The sequence below is a fragment of the Ornithodoros turicata genome, chromosome 3 (assembly GCF_037126465.1).
Source record: "Ornithodoros turicata isolate Travis chromosome 3, ASM3712646v1, whole genome shotgun sequence".
NCBI classification, from domain to species: Eukaryota; Metazoa; Arthropoda; class Arachnida; order Ixodida; family Argasidae; genus Ornithodoros; species Ornithodoros turicata.
In genome coordinates this window covers 108,093,195-108,120,436 of record NC_088203.1, presented here as the reverse complement: position 1 = coordinate 108,120,436, position 27,242 = coordinate 108,093,195, and the positions used below count along the sequence as shown (strand labels likewise).

At 46.2% G+C, this 27,242-nt stretch overlaps 2 protein-coding genes across 8 annotated transcripts in view; one reads left to right on the top strand and one right to left on the bottom strand.

Moving 5' to 3' along the window:
* LOC135389174 (dual oxidase 2-like) overlaps positions 1–11,272 on the bottom strand; it is a 34,752-nt gene extending 23,480 nt beyond the window's left edge. The window contains exons 1-3 of the mRNA XM_064619228.1: positions 11,063–11,272; positions 10,264–10,490; positions 9,972–10,109 (exon numbers count right to left, since the gene is read on the bottom strand). Coding sequence (XP_064475298.1) covers positions 9,972–10,109; positions 10,264–10,318 — 193 coding nt within the window. The 5' untranslated portion in view covers positions 10,319–10,490; positions 11,063–11,272. The remainder of the gene's footprint in view (positions 1–9,971; positions 10,110–10,263; positions 10,491–11,062) is intronic.
* On the top strand, positions 10,350–23,942 carry LOC135389175 (dual oxidase maturation factor 1-like). Of its 7 annotated transcripts, none has more exons than XM_064619235.1 (11): positions 10,350–10,450; positions 21,353–21,518; positions 22,311–22,368; positions 22,423–22,557; positions 22,617–22,703; positions 22,752–22,905; positions 22,959–23,182; positions 23,236–23,352; positions 23,523–23,578; positions 23,636–23,769; positions 23,831–23,942. In XM_064619235.1, exons 2-11 carry the CDS (start codon positions 21,360–21,362, stop codon positions 23,907–23,909), a joined length of 1,203 nt encoding a protein of 400 aa, XP_064475305.1. In that variant the 5' UTR covers positions 10,350–10,450; positions 21,353–21,359; the 3' UTR covers positions 23,910–23,942. The 7 variants fall into 7 exon arrangements, with proteins under 7 accessions (XP_064475305.1, XP_064475304.1, XP_064475303.1 ...); XM_064619234.1 differs by having other exon boundaries at positions 23,233–23,352; XM_064619233.1 differs by having other exon boundaries at positions 22,617–22,905.
* The last annotated feature ends 3,300 nt before the right edge of the window (positions 23,943–27,242 follow it).

Sequence of the window (27,242 nt, the reverse complement as noted above, 5' to 3'; positions counted from 1 at the left end):
TACTCCAGAGTATCCTCATTTACCATTGCCATCTCGCCCAGTGCGACAGCATAAGAGCATCCAGCGAACCAATGCTCCCTGCCCAGGGAACTCATATGCAAGTGCACTTACTAGTCAGAGCAAACCCTACACTAGGAGCTGAATCGCAATTTAAGCGGAAAGATTCTCGTGTCGGAGCATCTGCCATTAGTGACCATGCAACGACGTCATTGACTTGTGTTATCCCTCTACTGTTTGCCGCCCTGAGGGCTATCCTCCGGTCTTCCGAACTCAGCCCGCATCGCGGAAGTTCAAGCCCTTCTTGCGATGGAGCACCTCTTCAATGTAACTCAGAATGACTAGTCAAAAGTTCACCACGATATTCCAGTGGAACCGCAACGGCCTCAGTGCCAAATTAGGAGAATTTCGCAACTTCATTCACCGTCATAACTTCCCAGTCCTTGCACTCTGCGAAACACGATTGAATACACCCATTAGACTTTCTAACTATATGTTATACCAATCAGCGAAATCAGCAGGGATCAGTAGGGCGGCTTTGTGCGTTCGAAAAGATCTCCCCAGCTCCCCGGTATCTATATCTACAGCTGATACGTTTGAATACGTGATCTGCTCGGTAAGGCTGAACAATCGGGTTATCAACGTGGTCAATGTGTACATCGCTCCACGGGTGACTATTGATAGAGAGGAAGTGAGGCAGTTCTTCAACAGCATACCGAGGCCAATCATCATATGTGGTGACTTCAATGCTGACAATGTAATATGGGGCAGCCATCACACTGACTGCAGAGGACAGCTCTTCAGTGATCTGGCAGAAGAATTCGAGGCTGTTATAATTAATGACGGATCCCCCACGTACTTCAGGGGAGAGCGGTACGCCAGCTGTCTAGACATTACTTTATGCTTCGCTGAGATTGCCAGCTCCATCAGGTGGAAGACGGATATTGAAACTATGGGAAGCGACCACGCTCCGGTGTTGCTTTCTTGCGACTTCGTATACCTTCGCACGCGTAGGACACGTTTAATAGACTGGAAGCTCTTTACTTCGTCTCTTGATCATGCCGTGTCCGAGACTCGATCGGGACCTTGATTCGTTGAACACAGTCATTGCAAAGCAACTGACGTCAGCAACAAAAGTGATTCAATCACCCCCGAAGTTCAGTTCAGTTGACATCGAGTTTGAAAAACTGCGCACGATTAGGCGTCGAGCGGAACGCCGCTTCCGAAGATCAGGTCAGCATGATGACTACGTAGAGCTCTGTCGCATTCGCCGCATCGTACGCCGACATCAACAGCGCCTTTCAATACGGAGCTGGCGGTCCTTCTGCGGCACTCTGTCTCCGTATACTTCCACAGTGCGTACCTGGCAAGTGGTGCGGAGCCTAGGTTCGCACGTCACACAGCACTACCCTTTCCGGGTGCTTGCGTTGCATCGCGGAGTCGACGAAACCTCAATTGGGAATGACTTCTGCAAGGTCCTATCGCTGCCGTCAGTAGCAACTTCGACCGAGCTGCACAAGATGTCGGAGCGCTGTCTTGAATTTTCAATTGATACGGATGATTTGGTCGCTGATGACGCTCTCAACTGTGCCTTCAGTATGGCGGAATTACGTACTGCACTCCTCCGCTATAGAACCAAGTCCTCCCCTAGAGCTGATGGTATTTCCTATCAGTCGCTTGCAAACCTGGGACCAAAGGCTACGACAGCCCTTCTGATGTTCATTAACGAATCATGGAACCCAGGCCAAGTCCCCCTACCTGGAGAGCTGTCTGTGCAAAATAGTTGAAAGGATGGTACTATACCGCCTACAGTGGTTCCTGGTCCCACTGCTCCCACTGGCTGCCTCGGGTTTCAGGACGGGACGCAATGCTGTGGACAGCATCATCGATTTGGTGTCGTTCATTGAAGAAGAAAAGTCAGGTGGTCGCCTTACCGCTGCAGTATTTCTAGACATAAAGCGGGCTTATGATACCGTATGCCACAGGTATGTGTTGCATGACTTGTATGTGATAGGAATCCGCGGCCGGTGCCTGCATTGGCTCTCGAGTACATACAAAACAGAACAGTCTTCATACGAACATCTAGTGGCAATACAGCCGGGGTCCCCCAGGGAGGAGTTCTGAGTAGAGATGCAAAATTTCCGGATATTTTGAATCGCTCGAAAAAAAACGTTCTTTTTTTCCAGAAAAATTGGAATAAATGGAAACAAACGCGGTGACTGCTGAGTCGAAGCATTGCCGGCCAAGCCATAGCATACAATGAGCTAGAAACTTTAGTAGTGTTCACCGTCTAGGCATAAATGCAGAGCAGAGCACCCCATGATACTGCTGTCTACTCAGCGTTAGGTAATTGGAAGTTGGAACAACCCGTCCACTCCGACCAGAACTCCGACATTGTGTGAACGTGATGGCGATCGCTTGAACCAGCCAGACGGAACTCTAAGCTCTAAGTTGGTGGTTGTTGGCGGATTAGAGGCACCTAAGGCATTGTTGGCAGGTTGGAACGCATCAAAGGCGCGAAAATTTACATATTTGAATTTTGTCGCCTGGAAATTTTGCGAAATTTTTCCGGAGACGAGGAAAAAAAAACGGTTTCCCAAAATTTCCGGGTTTTTTTCCGGGGCTTCGCAGCTCTTTTCAACGTTGTAATGGCTGGTATCCCTGCCATTTTGCCGAGGGGAGTACGATCGAGCATATACGTCGACGGTATCTGCATTTGGTCATCCGGTAAGCAGTGTCCTGCACTCCAACGAAGACTTCAAGATGCTATCGATAAGCTTTACAGGTAAAGGGGTATGGACATCTCTAGAGAAAAGACTGTCTTCCTACCTTTCACCCGTAAACTTCTGCCCCGCTTCACTCTGAACCTGAACGGAGAGGCCTTAGCAAGAGTTTTCCGTCACCGGTTTCTGGGGGTTGTGCTCGACCGTTCTCTGTCCTGGAACGCCGAAGTGAAACAGCTGAAACAACGGGTACACTCACGTACCAACGTTTTAAGGTATCTTTCGGGGTGCCGATGGGGCGCGACATACCACTTCGAGCATTCACCAAGCTCTGGCGCCCTACTTCCAAGAAATACCTCGGTTCAAGCCTCTGCCTGCATCTCCCATTCCCTCCTGGACGCTGAAACTCCCTCCAGTGTCACCAGAAGTACCACGCCTCAAGTCAAAGAAGGATACTCCAGGGCCTGTTGTAATACAGCTCGCACAGGATGTGGTTGCTCAGTACTCCGAACTCCAGCAGATATTTACAGATGCGTCCACATCGTAAGAGTCGTCGACATGCGCGTTCGTCATTCCGTCATCGGGAGAGCACCGTGCGATACGTCTGTCTCACAGGACGTCCTCAAATGCGGCAGAGCTCTACGCCATCGAGGCAGCACTCCTACACATAGCGTCAAAAGAAACCCCGACTTCATGGGTTATTTTCTCTGATTCAAAATCTGGCCTCAAAGCAATGCAAGGTTCGACGACATCCTCACTTGCACCGGTCGTCTACAGTGTTAGAACCATAATAGAACCAGTGTTAGAAACCATATGTGGACAGGCGACGTCATGAATCACTCGTTCTTCGCGCGAATCGACCCCAACTGCACCTACTACCTCCCATCGAAGATGTCATCAAGGCCGTTAGAGTCCGTCATCCATCGCCCGCGACTCAACGTCCCGTTCGGAGCAGCATTCCTTCATAAGGTAGGTGTCGTTGCAGAGGCGGAGAGTTTTCATTTTCCCAGGGGGGGCAAGGGCGCACCGCGAAGTAAGTACTCTGGCGGGGGGGGGGATATGTTTATTAAGAAAAAAAAAGGAATAGAAAGCCAGATGGATGTCGGCTTGTTATTCCAACAAAAAAGTGAAAGGGGGAAGAAAAAGGCAAAGAAAAGAAGAAAGCAAAAGAAAACAAAAAGAAGGAAAGAAAAGGAAAAGAAAAATGATGAACACAAAACTAAAGTTGAAGAATCACACACTCCGGCGGGATCCTATGATGTATGCAGAACTGGTATAGCAATAAGAGGAAGGAAGAACAGAAAAAACAAAACAGAAAGAAAAACAGAGAGAACGTAAACAGTGAACATGTGCACAACGGAAGGCATTACGCCTTTGAAAACTGAGTGCAAAAGGAACAAAATGCATTGAATCCTCGGTGTTTGACCCGAAATGCGCGCAATATAATGAATATGGTCAACGAAATGGAGCAGCGGGAGTTGAACCCGCTCCCAACGGATATGCGTTCCGAAGATCCTACCGTTACACCCCGCAGCTGCTGGTACCTTTTCGACTGCTTCGTTTCATTGACCTGATTGCTTTGGGCGAAATTCAGTCTATGTGTTGTGTCATTCTCTGTGTTTCTTCGCCTCACCTTCTACTGTGATAATGAGTATGGTGGGCGGATACATATTTTACAAATTGCAAAATGCATTTTTGGGGTTGGTGCCTCTTCGCTCTTTTGACCCTGGCGCACCGAGCCCCAAAGGTTGGTGTCAGTCTCTTAGCGGGACTTCCCGGGGGAGGCGGCGCCCCCCCTAGTTCATGCTCCGGGGGGGCAAGAGCCCCCCCCCCCTCCCCCCGCAGTCGGCACCTATGTGTCGTTGGATCGCCGAACTGTTCAACTTGCGGAACTGTGGAGAACACGGAGCATGTACTGGTCACCTGCCGACGCTTCGACTCTAGTCGGCGAGTACTGAAGGACGCCCTCGCGAAACTTGACAACCAACCATTTAGTGCTGAGAAGGTACTGGGGCCAAGGCAGCACCAGCAACCTGCGCTGTGTGCACTCACGACTTACCTCAAGGACATACGTGCTGATATAATCTTTTAATTCATTCAGTGCTTCCACACGTCAAGCGTCCTGGAACAGCTGGTCGCACCAGTGCGACCTACGTTTCCATTTTTTTCTTTCTATTTCTATTCTATTCTAGCGACTTGTTGACCGCGAAGACGGACACTGCACACAACATATTCGAAGTGGTCATCGGAACTTGGAATGTCTTTTCTTACGCAGAGCATCGCCCTGCTGAACCCAGTGTGTTTCTCAGAGCGATAGATAACATAACTTGAGAGTCTGAAAGAGGCGGGCACGCGTGCTTCGCTGAGAGCAAGGAGGGGCATGCGGTGTCTGAAGACAAAATTTCGAAAGTCGCTTAACTTGTTCTGTAGACCGTTGCAGTTCCACTGAAAGACGCAAGACCCAGAGTATCTATATGTCATCACTGGTGGATACAGGACACGTTTGTTGGTAACTATTCAGAAGGGTTTCTAGCATGAGCAACGCTTGCACCTCAGGCAGCTCAGCAGCTGTTGTGATAAGCCTTAGAACCGATCGGAAGGCGGCCAAGATGAGCGGCGAAAGCAGGGTGAGACAGTCACGACTTTGTCTGTCCAGGTTAGGTTGCTTCTCAGTTCGTCTCGCACGTCCTTCCTATGGCGTGGGACGTAAGATTTCCAGGGAACCTTTAGGCGGAGCCGGAAGTCCAGATAAAGGTTTGGTACCAGCTATGTCTGTCACGACCACTTCAGCGAAAGACTTTTTCAGCACGGGCTGCCGAGATTTTGGTTCTCTAGGGGGGGTACGGTGAGGAGGGTGTCCAAGAGACAAAGACGAGGAATTACAGTCCGACTGTTGCTTAAGGTAACTCAGGTTAGGGCGAGCCGCTGCTGCTTTTCTTACATTGCCGCCGCCGTGTGCAACCTTACGGACATGGGCAGCAGCTCTGGCGATCCTGCATGCGCCATATGACGCCACGTGATTTTCGCCGAGTTGGCACACTTGGGCTCGCGTCGGGACATGCAAGCCTTAAAATCGTGCGATCCCGCGCAGATTTTACATCTCTGAGTGCCTGAGTCTCGACAGTCTTTGGCGTAGTGCCCAAACCTCTGGCACTTGAAACACTGAGTAGGAGGAGATATATATTCAGCTACGGGGTGCGACGTAAACCCCCAATTCACCTCAGCGGGCAGGGACTGGCCCGGAGAGAATGACGCTATATTTCTGGTAGGCCGTGGAGGATCCGTCGACCTCTCTTCTGTAAACAATTTCCCTCTGAACCGCAGACACTCCGTTGGGTTCGAGGTAGAGCCCTGCGCGGATGAGATGTTTTGCATCCGCATCCGACCCGCGCGCACGTTATGCGCATCCGATCCGCATCCGCAGCATACACAACAGTTTACATCCGATCCGCTAAGCAAAACGCACCATCCGCATCCGATCCGCAAAATCCGCACGTTTCGAAAGACGCGTAAAGACCGCAGGAAGCATGTTGGTATAATTTCGGATGCCTCCATGCTGTCACGGAAGGGACGGAAGGACTCAGTCATGACGACAAGCAAAGGTAAACCTTTCAACAAACGTGATATGGAGACACTTCTGGAACGCGTGGAACGCTACCTTGTCGGTGCTCGCGCTGTTCGAGACGCCAGAATGCCTCCTCTCCCGTCTTGGCGCCGTGCATGGTCAAAGGTGAACCCGAGCATGCGCTCGCTGTCGGCGCGCAATACAAATAAATTGCTGGTGGAAAAATGACAGCACGCGGTATATCCGCTACCGATCCGCTGCCTTCGCATCCGCATCCGATCCGCATCCGACCTCGTGCCATCCGCATCCGATCCGCACACCGCCAGAAAGTGCTAAATTTTCAATCCGCGGATACCGCTTCCATCCGCGGATGGTGCAGGGCTCTTGTTTGAGGTATTGTAGGAGATTGCTATCAGAGTGCAGTCTCGGTATGTTATGGATTCGCCCCCATTGTTCCGAGGTACGACTCCGGAACGCTTGTCTGGACATATAGGCCTGCAACCTTTGTTAGCTGGAGAAGACTATTTGCAGCTCCTTCCGAAAGGACGGTGATAACAAGGTCGCCGTCTTTGGTGATGCGATGTGAAATGATATTTTCTTGTGTGGCCGTCATAACATCGCTTACGATACGGTTAGGATTCACTTTCCAAAAAGAGACATCAGGATTGACCCTCTTGAAAACGATGGGGATACCTGCAAGGCGATTTTTCTTATACGTGACCACCTGGAACGGTTTGGGATCCGGGTCTGTGATCATCTCAGCAATTTCGTCTGAGGGCTCATGCTCTACAGTCTGGGTGCCTTTCTCGTCCGATGAAACCCCATCAAAGACGTCGTGATCTTGACGGGGCCGCTTGCACCCAAGAGGAGTGTGATCCGTAGCGGGCAGGGCGGGTGGGACGGCGCCTGGGACGTTGGCCAGCGATGGGTCTGACATCGCCATCGCGGTCCTATTAAGGCTCTCTGGACTACCGAGGAAAGCTTCAGGACATAATATAACGTACGGAAAACAAGAAAATTAGCAATTCCTGGACATGTGGGTATAGGAGGGAATCAAGCTGCAGACGAACTAGCGGACATAGCACACCTATCTTCAACACTATATTCGGTGGTATACTGTTACATCTTCATTAAAGTCATTGTCGCATGAACTGTGCAGACGACGATGGGCACTATTGCAGAGTGATTCGTCGCTGCGCATAGATCCGGAGCTGAAGTTGTATGTTCCGTCTACGTTACCGCGCCAACAAGAATTTTATTCTGACGATGAAGTGGGGAGGTTTTCCACTCTAGGAGTAGAACGCTACCCCATAGCTAGGGTGGTTAAATGTGCCTTATGGTCGTCATTTTCTTCATAAAGTTGCAACGGTGGAGGATAGTGAGCATGTTATAATGCACTGCATTAGGTATGCGTCTCAAAGAGATACACTGAAAGCTACACTTTCTCAACTAGATAGCAGGGTCTTCAATATAGACTTTGAGCACCGAACATGAGGGATGCTGCCTTCTCGGCACTTGTGAAATTTGTTCACAGATGTGGGATGGATACAATCTTTTAGGATTCTCTGTGCATCATCTTGGGATAATTGTGAATAGTGGACTTCTGAATAGGGAACATGTGCATAGTGAATAGCGAACTTGCGAGTAGAGCACATGACAAGTATTCTTCGACAGCGTGGATTTTCTCATGATTTATATTGAAGAGTTTATGTTTAAGATATTTATTTTTGAACGTTTTATTTTTACATGATTTATTTCGGCGTCATCCCCAAAAAGTCCTCGTGCGTTATACTCAAGTGCCCCGAGAAGCATGATGTTGGGCTATTTTTCCCGATAGGATAGATCCTGAATATCACTGTCAATTATCGCGAATTTGCGTAAATTCGGCACGCTCTTCATGTTGGTGGGGTAAAAAAGTGACCTTTACTTGGCATCACGAGGTGGCAAAAACCTAGTAAGAACAAATGCCGTTGTCGCATGATTCTAGGTGGCGTATGTTTTTTTATTATAATTCAATGACACGTATTCTGGGACACCCTATATGTTCGGAGCGTTCTTTGTTGCTACAGCACTGGGAGCCTCTCGAGCTAGAATCAAGTTTTTGTCCTAGGCTGCCTCCATGTTTATGGAAATGAAGCTCAAATTGAAATCCATAAACGGGAAGGTTACATACAAGCAGGACCAAGCTGTTACATAAACTTCAAACTGACGGCCTTGGTAGTTGCTATTCATTCCACCTTTCTTACCCTATGACCTTGTTCCAAATGCGGGAGAGGAAGACCCGGCCTTTGTGGTCGCTCGCCTATCGGTGTATGCGGACGTTACGGTACAGGACATTTCGGTGCACGGATATTTTGGTGCACTGACATTTTGGTACAAGGACATTTTGGTACAAGGACGTTTTGGTACAAGAACGTTTCGCTGTCCACACGTTGTCACGTCGCTTCCGTGATATCGCCTTTCCGGACGTTTCGGTACAAGTCGCCGGTAACATTCAGGCATACTACGCTTGTCGATGTTATTGACCCATCGGGATATTAGATGAACGGATGTTTTTATACCACTGTTACAGTTCTTGGAGGGATCACTGCATGCTGTGGTCACATGCTGGCCAAAGTGTTCATGAGGGTAGATAAGTTCAATGACAAAAAGAAAAGAAAAAAGAGAAGGTGGAGATATCAGCCACTACAAAAGGCTTGCTGTTCCCAAGAAAAGGAAAGAAACGAGAGGAAAGTAAAGAGAAAAAATACAAGTAAGCAGAAAGAAATGCAGCAAGACAGACGAGTTTATTCAATCAATACCCCACACTTTTTCTGTCATTACACAGCAATTTACTTTGCGAGAACATTCATCCGCAACATTTTCCTTGTATTGGGCAAAAAAGAAAGCGAAAAGAACGTGAGCGGGGCCACGGTCAAAAATTTGGAGGATGAATATTTTAAACCTCACTCCGGCATTGAAGATTTCGAGGAAAGGGTGTGGACATAAAAAAAGGATCGCCTGCGGTTCTGAATTCTTTTTTTCATCAAAAGCTTCGATGAAGAAGTCGACTGATAAATTATAATCAATTAATTATTCGAATTAGAAGAAATAAAATCTCGTGGGATTTCCGCCAGGCCATCCAAGTACGGCTCGCGTAGCACGATGATATACCAATGCATTATTCATCAGTATCCCACTAAGTGGCAACATATAAAATATAGGCTCCGAAGAGCATCTCATCACCACGGAAGCGACGTTTGGACAGCCCTACACTCTTAAAAAAAGGGCCTTGCCACATATATAACACCCTTTTGGAGCGTACAATTACTCTCAAAAGGGTGTTTCTCCCTACTGGAGAGTAATATTACTCCCCGGCTGGGAGAAGGTGTTATGCTACTCCCTTGAGGGAGTGAGGAGACACCCTTTTGAGCGTAATTGTACGCTCCAAAAGGGTGTTATATATGTGGCAAGGAAATGAGTCAAAGTACACCCTTTTTTTTAAGAGTGTAGCGAAACATCCTTGTACCGAAATGTCCTAGAACCAGCATTCGGGTGTTCGGGACGTTTGGGGCTGATGAGCGGCTTTTCCCCTCCTGCTCATTTCCACCAAAGGCTTTTTTTCGGTGCATATCGGCGTTAGGAGGTTATTATGAGCCACAACCAAGTTCGAGACACACAGAAGGAATTATGTGAATAAACCTGACCAGCAGATCCTAGTTCAGGATGGCTAGGGTTGTTGTACCATCCGTCGTAGCCCTCAAATTCTGTCTCATGATGTGGATCGATGCCGTCCAACAGCCAGTCCAGAAGCTCCTCTTTGATTTTGTCCGGTTTAGTCAAACCTATACAAACGAAACAAAATGTTACCTCCCTGTATACTGGAGCACAAGAGCAATTTTTTGGTAGAGCATTTCAACAACGCAGGTGGTGGCTTCGACCATGACGAAAACATTACTTTCCGGTTTGGCCACGAATTGTTCTACTAGGTCGCCATACCTTGCGTCGTCTGGACCGACGTCACGAAGGCTACGAGAAAGATGAAAGGAGACATCACTGAGGAGTGTTGCGCTGTCTTCTGGCGCGACAGAGGATATGCTGTTTATCAGCTAGCGGATGCAGACGAGGAAGTCTCCTTTCCTGTAATACTTGTGACGTACGTTCACAACTTTTTCAGCCCAGGGCGGTAAGTGCTGTTCCTCTTGCCTTGATTCCAATAAGTAAGCCTAAAACACACGAGATTTTCGTCCACAAAGAGACAAGAAAAATGCATCATGTTTTCAGCGACAATTTTTCATCTAGAAAAACATTGCGAGTGAAAAACGACGTCGTCATGCAAAAAACGAGTTCCTTTGTGTTTTGTTACACATCACATGTTGCGATGAGCGTTATATAGGGTAACACATGTTTTCAAGTCTACACGTTATCGTCTTCTTGCTCCGGTCAAATTTCCAAAAAGTTTTCCCTCTGATGTCTCTTCCTATCCCTGCACTGAGCGCCCAAGAAACCGTCGGACTTTGTTCGTGTATTTGAGTTTGTCCGTTTCGTATTGTCACTCTTGGGACATAGCATACACAGGGACTGCGCAGATAAAAGTAATCCCACATTTACGCACGTCTCGGTGGCGCGTCAAAACAAAACACGAAAATCGTGCTAACCAAACTCCGCGTAAAAAAAAAGAAAGAAAGAAAAAAAGACACACACACAAACAAAACATGCTGTTAGTCCCCAGTCTTTCATCATGCAGAGAATTATTCCGTGCTCTGGGAAAGAGCGTCGACACCAAATGAACGCATACCTGAAACTCTCTATTGGTCTTGGAATATGGCTGCAGTAAGTCTCGTGGTCACGGAGTACCAGTTCGCGCAGACATTTCCGGGACGTGATATTTACTTGTGGAAACATCCTTTAATTGCCTCTCAAACCACGAAGGTCACACGGAGAATTCCATCGCCAGAGTGTGATGATGTAGCTGGTATAGGTAGAGCGTACTAAAGGTAATTTGCGCAACACTTTCGTGTTGACGGGTACAACCGTAAGCGGATATCCGCTGCCACAAGTAAGGATTACTGTATCCAAAATTGAGAGTGGATTCAAAAATGTCATTTGTTGCTGTGCAAAATCGTTGATGACGTTTCTAAACCGGTTGTACGCTAAGAAGTGCACGGTGTCACGTAATATTTTCGTCGTGTACATTTTTCGACTATCGGCAGAGGGTGGTTGTATGTGATGTAGCGGGTATATAGGTAGAGCGTACTAAAGGTAATTTGCGCAACACTTTCGTGTTGACGGGTACAACCGTAAGCGGATATCCGCTGCCACAAGTAAGGATTACTGTATCCAAAATTGAGAGTGGATTCAAAAATGTCATTTGTTGCTGTGCAAAATCGTTGATGACGTTTCTAAACCGGTTGTACGCTAAGAAGTGCACGGTGTCACGTAATATTTTCGTCGTGTACATTTTTCGACTATCGGCAGAGGGTGGTTGTATGTGATGTAGCGGGTATATAGGTAGAGCGTACTAAAGGTAATTTGCGCAACACTTTCGTGTTGACGGGTACAACCGTAAGCGGATATCCGCTGCCACAAGTAAGGATTACTGTATCCAAAATTGAGAGTGGATTCAAAAATGTCATTCGTTGCTGTGCAAAATCGTTGATGACGTTTCTAAACCGGTTGTACGCTAAGAAGTGCACGGTGTCACGTAATATTTTCGTCGTGTACATTTTTCGACTATCGGCAGAGGGTGGTTGTATGTGATGTAGCGGGTATATAGGTAGAGCGTACTAAAGGTAATTTGCGCAACACTTTCGTGTTGACGGGTACAACCGTAAGCGGATATCCGCTGCCACAAGTAAGGATTACTGTATCCAAAATTGAGAGTGGATTCAAAAATGTCATTTGTTGCTGTGCAAAATCGTTGATGACGTTTCTAAACCGGTTGTACGCTAAGAAGTGCACGGTGTCACGTAATATTTTCGTCGTGTACATTTTTCGACTATCGGCAGAGGGTGGTTGTATGTGATGTAGCGGGTATATAGGTAGAGCGTACTAAAGGTAATTTGCGCAACACTTTCGTGTTGACGGGTACAACCGTAAGCGGATATCCGCTGCCACAAGTAAGGATTACTGTATCCAAAATTGAGAGTGGATTCAAAAATGTCATTTGTTGCTGTGCAAAATCGTTGATGACGTTTCTAAACCGGTTGTACGCTAAGAAGTGCACGGTGTCACGTAATATTTTCGTCGTGTACATTTTTCGACTATCGGCAGAGGGTGGTTGTATGTGATGTAGCGGGTATATAGGTAGAGCGTACTAAAGGTAATTTGCGCAACACTTTCGTGTTGACGGGTACAACCGTAAGCGGATATCCGCTGCCACAAGTAAGGATTACTGTATCCAAAATTGAGAGTGGATTCAAAAATGTCATTTGTTGCTGTGCAAAATCGTTGATGACGTTTCTAAACCGGTTGTACGCTAAGAAGTGCACGGTGTCACGTAATATTTTCGTCGTGTACATTTTTCGACTATCGGCAGAGGGTGGTTGTATGTGATGTAGCGGGTATATAGGTAGAGCGTACTAAAGGTAATTTGCGCAACACTTTCGTGTTGACGGGTACAACCGTAAGCGGATATCCGCTGCCACAAGTAAGGATTACTGTATCCAAAATTGAGAGTGGATTCAAAAATGTCATTTGTTGCTGTGCAAAATCGTTGATGACGTTTCTAAACCGGTTGTACGCTAAGAAGTGCACGGTGTCACGTAATATTTTCGTCGTGTACATTTTTCGACTATCGGCAGAGGGTGGTTGTATGTGATGTAGCGGGTATATAGGTAGAGCGTACTAAAGGTAATTTGCGCAACACTTTCGTGTTGACGGGTACAACCGTAAGCGGATATCCGCTGCCACAAGTAAGGATTACTGTATCCAAAATTGAGAGTGGATTCAAAAATGTCATTTGTTGCTGTGCAAAATCGTTGATGACGTTTCTAAACCGGTTGTACGCTAAGAAGTGCACGGTGTCACGTAATATTTTCGTCGTGTACATTTTTCGACTATCGGCAGAGGGTGGTTGTATGTGATGTAGCGGGTATATAGGTAGAGCGTACTAAAGGTAATTTGCGCAACACTTTCGTGTTGACGGGTACAACCGTAAGCGGATATCCGCTGCCACAAGTAAGGATTACTGTATCCAAAATTGAGAGTGGATTCAAAAATGTCATTTGTTGCTGTGCAAAATCGTTGATGACGTTTCTAAACCGGTTGTACGCTAAGAAGTGCACGGTGTCACGTAATATTTTCGTCGTGTACATTTTTCGACTATCGGCAGAGGGTGGTTGTATGTGATGTAGCGGGTATATAGGTAGAGCGTACTAAAGGTAATTTGCGCAACACTTTCGTGTTGACGGGTACAACCGTAAGCGGATATCCGCTGCCACAAGTAAGGATTACTGTATCCAAAATTGAGAGTGGATTCAAAAATGTCATTTCGTTGCTGTGCAAAATCGTTGATGACGTTTCTAAACCGGTTGTACGCTAAGAAGTGCACGGTGTCACGTAATATTTTCGTCGTGTACATTTTTCGACTATCGGCAGAGGGTGGTTGTATGTGATGTAGCGGGTATATAGGTAGAGCGTACTAAAGGTAATTTGCGCAACACTTTCGTGTTGACGGGTACAACCGTAAGCGGATATCCGCTGCCACAAGTAAGGATTACTGTATCCAAAATTGAGAGTGGATTCAAAAATGTCATTTGTTGCTGTGCAAAATCGTTGATGACGTTTCTAAACCGGTTGTACGCTAAGAAGTGCACGGTGTCACGTAATATTTTCGTCGTGTACATTTTTCGACTATCGGCAGAGGGTGGTTGTATGTGATGTAGCGGGTATATAGGTAGAGCGTACTAAAGGTAATTTGCGCAACACTTTCGTGTTGACGGGTACAACCGTAAGCGGATATCCGCTGCCACAAGTAAGGATTACTGTATCCAAAATTGAGAGTGGATTCAAAAATGTCATTTGTTGCTGTGCAAAATCGTTGATGACGTTTCTAAACCGGTTGTACGCTAAGAAGTGCACGGTGTCACGTAATATTTTCGTCGTGTACATTTTTCGACTATCGGCAGAGGGTGGTTGTATGTGATGTAGCGGGTATATAGGTAGAGCGTACTAAAGGTAATTTGCGCAACACTTTCGTGTTGACGGGTACAACCGTAAGCGGATATCCGCTGCCACAAGTAAGGATTACTGTATCCAAAATTGAGAGTGGATTCAAAAATGTCATTTGTTGCTGTGCAAAATCGTTGATGACGTTTCTAAACCGGTTGTACGCTAAGAAGTGCACGGTGTCACGTAATATTTTCGTCGTGTACATTTTTCGACTATCGGCAGAGGGTGGTTGTATGTGATGTAGCGGGTATATAGGTAGAGCGTACTAAAGGTAATTTGCGCAACACTTTCGTGTTGACGGGTACAACCGTAAGCGGATATCCGCTGCCACAAGTAAGGATTACTGTATCCAAAATTGAGAGTGGATTCAAAAATGTCATTTGTTGCTGTGCAAAATCGTTGATGACGTTTCTAAACCGGTTGTACGCTAAGAAGTGCACGGTGTCACGTAATATTTTCGTCGTGTACATTTTTCGACTATCGGCAGAGGGTGGTTGTATGTGATGTAGCGGGTATATAGGTAGAGCGTACTAAAGGTAATTTGCGCAACACTTTCGTGTTGACGGGTACAACCGTAAGCGGATATCCGCTGCCACAAGTAAGGATTACTGTATCCAAAATTGAGAGTGGATTCAAAAATGTCATTTGTTGCTGTGCAAAATCGTTGATGACGTTTCTAAACCGGTTGTACGCTAAGAAGTGCACGGTGTCACGTAATATTTTCGTCGTGTACATTTTTCGACTATCGGCAGAGGGTGGTTGTATGTGATGTAGCGGGTATATAGGTAGAGCGTACTAAAGGTAATTTGCGCAACACTTTCGTGTTGACGGGTACAACCGTAAGCGGATATCCGCTGCCACAAGTAAGGATTACTGTATCCAAAATTGAGAGTGGATTCAAAAATGTCATTCGTTGCTGTGCAAAATCGTTGATGACGTTTCTAAACCGGTTGTACGCTAAGAAGTGCACGGTGTCACGTAATATTTTCGTCGTGTACATTTTTCGACTATCGGCAGAGGGTGGTTGTATGTGATGTAGCGGGTATATAGGTAGAGCGTACTAAAGGTAATTTGCGCAACACTTTCGTGTTGACGGGTACAACCGTAAGCGGATATCCGCTGCCACAAGTAAGGATTACTGTATCCAAAATTGAGAGTGGATTCAAAAATGTCATTTGTTGCTGTGCAAAATCGTTGATGACGTTTCTAAACCGGTTGTACGCTAAGAAGTGCACGGTGTCACGTAATATTTTCGTCGTGTACATTTTTCGACTATCGGCAGAGGGTGGTTGTATGTGATGTAGCGGGTATATAGGTAGAGCGTACTAAAGGTAATTTGCGCAACACTTTCGTGTTGACGGGTACAACCGTAAGCGGATATCCGCTGCCACAAGTAAGGATTACTGTATCCAAAATTGAGAGTGGATTCAAAAATGTCATTCGTTGCTGTGCAAAATCGTTGATGACGTTTCTAAACCGGTTGTACGCTAAGAAGTGCACGGTGTCACGTAATATTTTCGTCGTGTACATTTTTCGACTATCGGCAGAGGGTGGTTGTATGTGATGTAGCGGGTATATAGGTAGAGCGTACTAAAGGTAATTTGCGCAACACTTTCGTGTTGACGGGTACAACCGTAAGCGGATATCCGCTGCCACAAGTAAGGATTACTGTATCCAAAATTGAGAGTGGATTCAAAAATGTCATTTGTTGCTGTGCAAAATCGTTGATGACGTTTCTAAACCGGTTGTACGCTAAGAAGTGCACGGTGTCACGTAATATTTTCGTCGTGTACATTTTTCGACTATCGGCAGAGGGTGGTTGTATGTGATGTAGCGGGTATATAGGTAGAGCGTACTAAAGGTAATTTGCGCAACACTTTCGTGTTGACGGGTACAACCGTAAGCGGATATCCGCTGCCACAAGTAAGGATTACTGTATCCAAAATTGAGAGTGGATTCAAAAATGTCATTCGTTGCTGTGCAAAATCGTTGATGACGTTTCTAAACCGGTTGTACGCTAAGAAGTGCACGGTGTCACGTAATATTTTCGTCGTGTACATTTTTCGACTATCGGCAGAGGGTGGTTGTATGTGATGTAGCGGGTATATAGGTAGAGCGTACTAAAGGTAATTTGCGCAACACTTTCGTGTTGACGGGTACAACCGTAAGCGGATATCCGCTGCCACAAGTAAGGATTACTGTATCCAAAATTGAGAGTGGATTCAAAAATGTCATTTGTTGCTGTGCAAAATCGTTGATGACGTTTCTAAACCGGTTGTACGCTAAGAAGTGCACGGTGTCACGTAATATTTTCGTCGTGTACATTTTTCGACTATCGGCAGAGGGTGGTTGTATGTGATGTAGCGGGTATATAGGTAGAGCGTACTAAAGGTAATTTGCGCAACACTTTCGTGTTGACGGGTACAACCGTAAGCGGATATCCGCTGCCACAAGTAAGGATTACTGTATCCAAAATTGAGAGTGGATTCAAAAATGTCATTTGTTGCTGTGCAAAATCGTTGATGACGTTTCTAAACCGGTTGTACGCTAAGAAGTGCACGGTGTCACGTAATATTTTCGTCGTGTACATTTTTCGACTATCGGCAGAGGGTGGTTGTATGTGATGTAGCGGGTATATAGGTAGAGCGTACTAAAGGTAATTTGCGCAACACTTTCGTGTTGACGGGTACAACCGTAAGCGGATATCCGCTGCCACAAGTAAGGATTACTGTATCCAAAATTGAGAGTGGATTCAAAAATGTCATTTGTTGCTGTGCAAAATCGTTGATGACGTTTCTAAACCGGTTGTACGCTAAGAAGTGCACGGTGTCACGTAATATTTTCGTCGTGTACATTTTTCGACTATCGGCAGAGGGTGGTTGTATGTGATGTAGCGGGTATATAGGTAGAGCGTACTAAAGGTAATTTGCGCAACACTTTCGTGTTGACGGGTACAACCGTAAGCGGATATCCGCTGCCACAAGTAAGGATTACTGTATCCAAAATTGAGAGTGGATTCAAAAATGTCATTTGTTGCTGTGCAAAATCGTTGATGACGTTTCTAAACCGGTTGTACGCTAAGAAGTGCACGGTGTCACGTAATATTTTCGTCGTGTACATTTTTCGACTATCGGCAGAGGGTGGTTGTATGTGATGTAGCGGGTATATAGGTAGAGCGTACTAAAGGTAATTTGCGCAACACTTTCGTGTTGACGGGTACAACCGTAAGCGGATATCCGCTGCCACAAGTAAGGATTACTGTATCCAAAATTGAGAGTGGATTCAAAAATGTCATTTGTTGCTGTGCAAAATCGTTGATGACGTTTCTAAACCGGTTGTACGCTAAGAAGTGCACGGTGTCACGTAATATTTTCGTCGTGTACATTTTTCGACTATCGGCAGAGGGTGGTTGTATGTGATGTAGCGGGTATATAGGTAGAGCGTACTAAAGGTAATTTGCGCAACACTTTCGTGTTGACGGGTACAACCGTAAGCGGATATCCGCTGCCACAAGTAAGGATTACTGTATCCAAAATTGAGAGTGGATTCAAAAATGTCATTTGTTGCTGTGCAAAATCGTTGATGACGTTTCTAAACCGGTTGTACGCTAAGAAGTGCACGGTGTCACGTAATATTTTCGTCGTGTACATTTTTCGACTATCGGCAGAGGGTGGTTGTATGTGATGTAGCGGGTATATAGGTAGAGCGTACTAAAGGTAATTTGCGCAACACTTTCGTGTTGACGGGTACAACCGTAAGCGGATATCCGCTGCCACAAGTAAGGATTACTGTATCCAAAATTGAGAGTGGATTCAAAAATGTCATTTGTTGCTGTGCAAAATCGTTGATGACGTTTCTAAACCGGTTGTACGCTAAGAAGTGCACGGTGTCACGTAATATTTTCGTCGTGTACATTTTTCGACTATCGGCAGAGGGTGGTTGTATGTGATGTAGCGGGTATATAGGTAGAGCGTACTAAAGGTAATTTGCGCAACACTTTCGTGTTGACGGGTACAACCGTAAGCGGATATCCGCTGCCACAAGTAAGGATTACTGTATCCAAAATTGAGAGTGGATTCAAAAATGTCATTTGTTGCTGTGCAAAATCGTTGATGACGTTTCTAAACCGGTTGTACGCTAAGAAGTGCACGGTGTCACGTAATATTTTCGTCGTGTACATTTTTCGACTATCGGCAGAGGGTGGTTGTATGTGATGTAGCGGGTATATAGGTAGAGCGTACTAAAGGTAATTTGCGCAACACTTTCGTGTTGACGGGTACAACCGTAAGCGGATATCCGCTGCCACAAGTAAGGATTACTGTATCCAAAATTGAGAGTGGATTCAAAAATGTCATTTGTTGCTGTGCAAAATCGTTGATGACGTTTCTAAACCGGTTGTACGCTAAGAAGTGCACGGTGTCACGTAATATTTTCGTCGTGTACATTTTTCGACTATCGGCAGAGGGTGGTTGTATGTGATGTAGCGGGTATATAGGTAGAGCGTACTAAAGGTAATTTGCGCAACACTTTCGTGTTGACGGGTACAACCGTAAGCGGATATCCGCTGCCACAAGTAAGGATTACTGTATCCAAAATTGAGAGTGGATTCAAAAATGTCATTTGTTGCTGTGCAAAATCGTTGATGACGTTTCTAAACCGGTTGTACGCTAAGAAGTGCACGGTGTCACGTAATATTTTCGTCGTGTACATTTTTCGACTATCGGCAGAGGGTGGTTGTATGTGATGTAGCGGGTATATAGGTAGAGCGTACTAAAGGTAATTTGCGCAACACTTTCGTGTTGACGGGTACAACCGTAAGCGGATATCCGCTGCCACAAGTAAGGATTACTGTATCCAAAATTGAGAGTGGATTCAAAAATGTCATTTGTTGCTGTGCAAAATCGTTGATGACGTTTCTAAACCGGTTGTACGCTAAGAAGTGCACGGTGTCACGTAATATTTTCGTCGTGTACATTTTTCGACTATCGGCAGAGGGTGGTTGTATGTGATGTAGCGGGTATATAGGTAGAGCGTACTAAAGGTAATTTGCGCAACACTTTCGTGTTGACGGGCACAACCGTAAGCGGATATCCGCTGCCACCACCGCCACAACCGTAACAATAAATGATGACGATGGGATGGGGTGTCTCACCGCGGTGATGCGGTACCCTGCCCCATTGCACGTGAAACATTATGTGAAAATGATGAAGGAAGGATGAAAATACAAGAAAGAAGTAAAGCGTCTTGAGCAATCCAGTGGACGACAGGAACAGGTGAAGACGATGAGATGGGCATGCCTGGCAGCTGCATCGGCAGCCTTATTTCCGGGTACACCGCAATGGCCAGGGATCAACTGCAACTAGATATCATGTCCCCGTGGCAGAGGTGTACACTTGAAGGACGTCATGCACAGACAGACATCCCGATCCTGTAGAGTAAAGAATGACTTGGCTTTGGAGTCGCTGTAGATGGACCAATGAGCTGGGGATGGAAAGGACGCACACAAATCGCGTCAAGTTCCGCCGACGCGCGGTGTGACAGTCTTGCACATCCTTCAGCTAACAACTGCGGGATCACATAGGCGCAAGCAGAACCGCGTCGTTGATGCGTCGGTGAAAACGTGAATCTTGCCTCTCTCGCTGTCAAGTACGGCCAAGGTGAGCTGCCGTATAGAACAACCGTCGACGCAGATTTCTTCGAGGACACTCCAGGTACGTCGACACGGACAGGGGGCAGGGCCCATAGTGGGTGCCTCGGCAGAGGTTTATGCTTGGGGATTATGCTACGGTGCAGGGCCAGAATGGCTTGGCTGTACCCAGACGCTGGACGACGAATCAAAGCGCGCACTAAGGGGTGGCCTCATATAGTGACTAAGAGACTGATGGAGCCTCATGATGGGTACAGGTGGGGCTTCCGCGAAGACAAGAGCAGTCGATGAGGACTTGTGGACGCACGTCTTGATGCTCTTCGCAACAATGGTCTCCAGAAGTTGCTCAGATGTGGGACAGAGATGATGCAGTACTGGAAGGTAGGGACCGATGCCCTAGAAGTGAGCCCACACCGGGTACCGCAGAGGTACATTCAGTCGGGACTCCGCGGTCGAGGAAGAAACCGGTGATGCGTAACGCGCCTCACCACTTATGGCGGCGGTCATACGAAAGGGCGGGCTTCTCTCAGCGCCGCTGTCACCGTTTTCACAACGGCAGGTCCCTTTTCTCTACTCTCTCAAGAAATGAAACTCCACATTACTCGATAAATACTTCTATTCTTTTGAGCGATAAGATATTATAACGAGCAAGATACTACAGCAATCCGTACGCACGGAGTTATTTGTTGTGAATGCTGGTTCCGCTGTTCGCACCCAAACACATGATAAGAACGCAGCGTTCCAGTTGACATCTTCATCAATGTATTGCAACAAATTGATCAAGAAAAGGGCGTAATTCGTTGGTGAATAAGGGGAGTGGAAGAGCGTCCTTTTGCGCTTCACCGCGACCAGCCACGATAAAAAGAGGTAAACCGAAACCAATTAATTACTGCAACAAATGACCCGCTTCGGTGGCAGATTTTTCTCTAAAAGGTGTCCAACGAAGGTCCCAAAATGTGTAGTACCCATTTTAATACCAACGGCGCCTTGCCTTAGAAGTTGTTTTTCCACGAAACTCATTTGAATGTGTATTTAAATAATGAGCGCCTCCCACTCATTCACAAGGTGCGCAGCTTGTAGGTGGTATCGGAAGTTCTTCAATTGGTGCAGCCCGTTCGCGAATTATTTATCTCGGGGACTTAACTGAAACAGCCTGTATACCTCCGATGGTTTACTTTGCAAATTTCCTCGAAATTTCACGAGAATAATCATATTTTAAAACCCTGCTGGGAAGGCGTAGGAAACCTTGATCCGGTCTTTGACCCGCAGCACGAAGATGAGTTTCCTGTACTCTGCCCTTCGGTCCAAGCCCTTCCCTACAGGATACCCGGAGAACAGGACACCAGTGACAGCTGACGTCCTCGAAGCCGGACTCATCCTTGGCTTCTGCATCCTCACCTTCTGCTTCTTCATCGTGCTTCCTGGAGTGCGAAGAGTAATTGCATATTGAACGGCGGTTATACAGTGTGTTGCTCTAGAGAGTGTTTCCTAAATATATAAAAAATGGGAAACCTTCTGCATGGCACTTGTGAAGGTCTTTGCCACGCAAACAGGCGGTTTGTGGGAGTGTACCTCATTAATTAGGCTAAGTATCTTGATTGAACTCAAAATTTGGCAAGGAAATGTAACTTTTTTGCGTTAATTAGAAAGTCAGTGGCCACCATTCCAATCGTAATTTAAAGTTTCTACAACTGTTCCCCAATTACTTGACACCCGAAAACTTGCCATCTCTGCAAGCACGCTTTCGGATTTCGCAGTGCCGGGACACTTCCACTGCGCATGGAAACAGCATGAGAGAAACGCATTTTGCCTTCGCAAGCTTATCAATTCGCATCACTGATAATCATCGACATGAGATGTGCTTCTTTTCCCCATACTTTAGTCTTGACCAGCGACGGTTTTTCTGGCGGTTGTTACGTGTTTTCGGGTGTCAAATTTTTGTGGAAACATTTGTGATTGAAATGGTGTGTTGTACCATGGGGACTTCCTAACTAACACAAAAAAGTACCTTTCCTTGGCAAATTTTGAGCTCAATTAAGCTAATTAGACTAATTAATGAGGTACACTTATAGAAAACACCTGTTTGAGTAGCAAAAACCTTCACAAGTGTCGTGCAGAAGGTTTCCGACTTTTATCTCACGTATATCGTTTGTACTAATTGGAGGTCACTCTCTCGTGCAACGCCCTGTACATATATCGTTCGTTAGAAACGGTTCTTCTATTTCAGAAAGGAACTTTTTTCGTACGAACCATGGTGAGCCTTTTCATCGGAGCATTCATTCTACGTAAGTACACATGTGAATTGAAGAGTACATAGGAACTTAGTACGTCCGTTACAGTATGCAACTTTGGTCAAGAATGGGAGTACTCGAAAATCCAAGCAACCACACCTTACAGAGCATTTAGCGATGTCCAACTGAAAGCCCACATAGAAGTGAAGATCGGGCTCAGAAGCGTCAACATCACCTTGCGAAGTAAAGAGTAAAATGATTTCCTTTCGGGGGTATCTACTATACATACGTGAGGATTCCAGACGTGACCCATGCGGATGACAAGGTTGACTACAACGAACGCTTCACTTGGGCATGGGATCAGGGAAGACTTGGATTTGGACCCCAGGGTAAGGCTGGCTCCAGACGAACGGAGCATATTTTATTCTTTTCTTTAGCTGGTCACTACAACCAAGACTTTCGAGCCGCTCAAGTACGTGGCGCACCGTTTCCTATCCTCTGGATTGCTGAATATTTCACATTCGATGGCGAAGGCATCCGTTTCGGTCGACATTACCGCACTGCAGGCTGGTACACTCATATCCTGCTCTGGTGAGGATCTGGTGAGGAAAGATTCTCCGTTTCATTCATAGTCGTCTTTTCAGGACGGCCTTTCCATTGTGGTTGTTGAGCAACATTGTATTCTTGATGGTGCTCTGGTATGGCGCCTACTTGCTCCTCATGACGGCTGCTTGTCTCTTGGCGGGGTCCACCGTATACGCTACCGTCCGCAATTCTATTCCACTCGAGATTCCTTTCTATTACGAGGATCAATTGGTTGTCCTGAAGACGCATTACGGATGGTGCTTCTGGATGAACCTTATCAACGGTATACACTCCCATGGAAACAAACGAGGATTATAGCAAGAAATATTTCAGCAGGTATACTGTGTGCGTTCGTGGGACTAGCGGTTCTCTTCATGGATCTCCGATACCCAGAAGCCGTGGCTAGTTTCTTCGGCATTGACGTCTACCAGGAGTACGAGGAGGTATACACCGGTGAGTTCCAGCGTGGGTTCAAGTAAATCGTAGTGACATCCGTTCATCCGCCATGTGTGCCCGGAAAGTGTATGATAACATTGAAACACAGTATTGATAAAGATAAGTGTTGTCAGGTCTTCAAGTATTATATGCGTGAATTGAACAAACATTCTATATGTACTGGTTAGATCAAGTCCAAGAGGCAACACCTGTCGCAGAGAACCCGTCAGACTACGGAGACATGGTAGGAACCATTTTCATGGACCGCTTCGGACGTTTAACGCGTATTTATGGAACGCAGGGCGTGCTCAGGAAGCGGGTTCCATACAGTCGTTTCAGACGAAATTCCATCCGCAAACCTTCTCCAGCACCCAGAAGGATTCCTCCCGAGGACGATGCACCTGTTTATGCAAACTACGAGGCTAGACCCCGCAGGTACGTGGGACAATTAAACCGGTAACCAACAAAGTGATTTGTACCTGCTTTCCTTTTGTAGGTATGAACCCATCGGCGAAGATGAAGAATCGACGACAGCATCCCGAGAGAATATTCTCATGAAAACTTATGCGCGTTGAAGATAAATATATTCTTCCACTTTTGCCTTGGAATGATTTGGAGTTGTATTCCACATTCATATTATTCTGTTTTCAAATTGCGGGAATAGTTGCACGCAACTTTCATCACTTTGGGCTGAGCTCAACAAATTCATAGACAGGATATGCTGAGTGATAATGCCCCGTATTTCAAGGTCAAAAAGTGCCTATGAAATATGGGGGGCTTTATAACCAGGTCGGCAGATTGGAAACTCATCGCCAAATGCAACAAGATATACAGAAGCAGCAGCGTAACCGGAAAAGTATTTCGGTTCTATGGGAACTCTACATGAGAGAGGCACTCTCGTTTCCCAAAAGTACGGGGGGAGTTTCAACTCCCACTGTAAAGAAGGATGTACTCTACTCGACTAGCTCTATACATGTGCCCCATGACGAATCCTTCTTCAAAGTGAACATCTCGATCATCCCTTCTGACGTGATGGAACGTTCGAATCCTTAGGTATAGCTACCCCACAATCAGGAAGATTTACGTGTCGTTTCGTCATCGCTTCAGCTGAACAAGTGATGGTTCTTACAAAGTTTTTTGGCCAAGTAATGCAAACGTAATGGCGTTACTTATCAGAGGTAATTGCATTCAGTAATGCACTACCTACCACACAAAAGTAACGAGTACCGTAGTGCGTTACCTCTTGCAAAAGTAACGCATTACAAAAGAAAAGTATAAATCGAGCAGCACCGCCTTTTCGCCTCCAGGGTATAGAAGCAGTGGCGGACCCGGGGCAGGGGATCGTCCAAGCTTGGTCCTGGCCCGATGAGGGAAATTTACGCTCCCCCCCGAAAGGTGTCTTTTTTGCGGCCCTGCCTTCGAGGAACAATTTGGGAGCGAGGATCGCGGGCGGTCCAGACAGATCCTCAACCACAACTCGCTGTAGATAGGCATGCAAGTAAGCTCTTGTCGTCACTTATACCCCTGTCAGACGGGATGCTCGAAGGACTTCGGGGAATTTTCATTAGCAAGAAATGACCTCTGACGTCAGACGGCAGCTCAAATGACCTTTCTAAGAAATGACCATCAACGCGAAAGGAGGCCCCCAACGACATTTGAGGAACAGAAAGGAGCAACCTCGACAACAGTACCATCGCTACCTTCGCAGCTGAATGTATAGGAAAACCTATAAAATTGAGTGAAACTGTGTATTTAGATCCTATTTAGAGAAGTGCATATGGCATCTTGATTTGTGGCATGCAGACAGGGAAAACGAAACCGAAAAAGGGAGCCGGTTGAGGAGCACTCCTTTCCCGCCTGTCTGGCAGGCGAACAAAGGTCATTTGAGAGGCCATTTCTCGCAATTGACATTTGAAATGCTGTCTGACTAGGGTATTATTCCTCGTAGATGAAGCTACCTCGATGCCAACGTTACATGTGTGTAAATTTTTGTTTGTCTGTGGTCGAGGAAATGACTCCAATAAACAGGCAAATAAGTCCATCAACATTTCATTTAGATCTAAAACATGAGGAGCAGTTTTGATGCCTTCATATTGACCACCTTTCCCGAGCACATACTTTGCAGAGCGAGGCATGGAATTCAAGGAGGCCGGAAAAGTTAGGGTTGTATAAAAGGAGGTAATCGTCCGTTGGGTTGCATGGGTCTTGTGTGAATTTTTAAACAAGTCCGAGGAGCACCGCATTGGGTGTTTGTTGCACATTATTTTAAGAAAGTGTATATGCGTTGCAACGTGATAATCTCCTTAGAATTTCTGTCGGCAACAACATTACTACTACATGAATGACGATGGGATGAGGCCATACCTCAGTGCATGTGGGTTACTATATTACTATATGGAAAAGATGAGGCACACACACAAATGATATAACTGATAGGGATGATAGTTGATCCGGTCGGCCACCGGAGAATTTCCGCATTCATGGCAAAAGCTCTGAGGCAAGAGGAGTTGAAACAGGCTAGTAGACGTCAAGAACGTGATAGAATGGCATTGACGCTGCTGCACAGGGTTAGAACAAGGCTGAGCGGTTTGTTGTTGATACGGGATCATTGCTGTACAGTCGATGAAGAAGTGTTGAATGTTTGCCACCATGCAGCAGTTGGAACACGAGCTGGTTGAAGCATACCCTACTGGAATTGCGGTGTGAAGGCCACATTGAGGCGATGCAAAGGGGAGGTGAGCAGACGGCCTGGGAAGGAAAACGAGAAAGTTGGATCGACGGCGTGCAACAAGGACCTGTCCCGGCCATATTGTTGAGACGCCATTGGTTGCATCATCGCCGACAAGAATGCCCACCACGGGTCAACATATTCGGTATCATCGCCTGCCATTGTCTGGCTGAGCAGCAGCCACTCCGCTTAGTCCAAAGTGACCTGGGATCCACTGAAAAGTGATGGAGTGACCAACGTCGCAACGTCTGTCGGCAAAATCAGTAAGGTTGAAACCTGCGAATAGCGGAAGCGAAACCCCTTACAAACCAACCTGGCTGGTGCTCGCTGACAGCCGCCCACTCAATGTCACGTGATAGAGCCACGTGGGGCTCTGCTAACGGAGTGAAAAACCCCTTGTCTGTGGAAGATGACAGTTAAGTGACCGACAAAATGCCAATGTGCCCGGTTAAAATAAAGTTAACACTATACAATAACCCTTGTCCGACCGAAATTAGAATGCGCGTCATCCGTCTGGGATCCCGATCACTCCACTTTAATAGAGGAATTAGAAGCGATTCAAAATCGTGCAGCTCGTTTCATTTTATCAAACTACAACCGCAATGAAGACCTCACTGTCATTAGAAAGGAGTCACGCATTGTTGTACTAATTCTTTTCCGAGTTATTTCGTTGGAACAGCATTCCATCGTCGGCCTTTTGTGTTAATCCTAATTACTTTCGTAAGAAACCATGTGTAACCACTCCTCTGTAATGCTATGCATCGAGGGTATAAATAAATAAATAAATAAATAAATAAAAGGATGTGTCCAACGAATATGAACGACGACGAAAGTTTTATAACCACAAATATCCCAGTGATGTCCAAGTGCAGTGACGTATCCAGACCCCCCCCCCCCCCACACCCCTCTAACACCCCCCCCCCAAATGTTCAGTGATCAGTTATACACTTGTTTATTTCGATAAATTACAGTTCTATTCCAAACTCTGAAGTTTTCGCTTGTTGTCTTCATTGATGCATTCCGAAGACATCAAATAGTTTATTCTGATTATTGGGCGCTTGAATCCAGCGTTGATTAACGCAGGCGATATGTTGTCGACGTGTTTGTATTGCTTCAACAACTTGCACTTTGTTGCGATGAACTTGCACAGTCTCTTATTGATGTTTCCTTTCTTTGTATA

Bases quoted from the DNA above. Each gene is read 5' to 3' on its own strand.
- LOC135389175 (XM_064619229.1), top strand. From the start codon at position 21,360: ATGAGTTTCCTGTACTCTGCCCTTCGGTCCAAGCCCTTCCCTACAGGA. The intron at 22,558-22,616 runs GTAAAGAGTAAA...TGAGGATTCCAG, and splicing joins CGTCAACATCACCTTGCGAA to ACGTGACCCATGCGGATGAC. The intron at 23,579-23,635 runs GTAGGAACCATT...TATGGAACGCAG, and splicing joins CGTCAGACTACGGAGACATG to GGCGTGCTCAGGAAGCGGGT.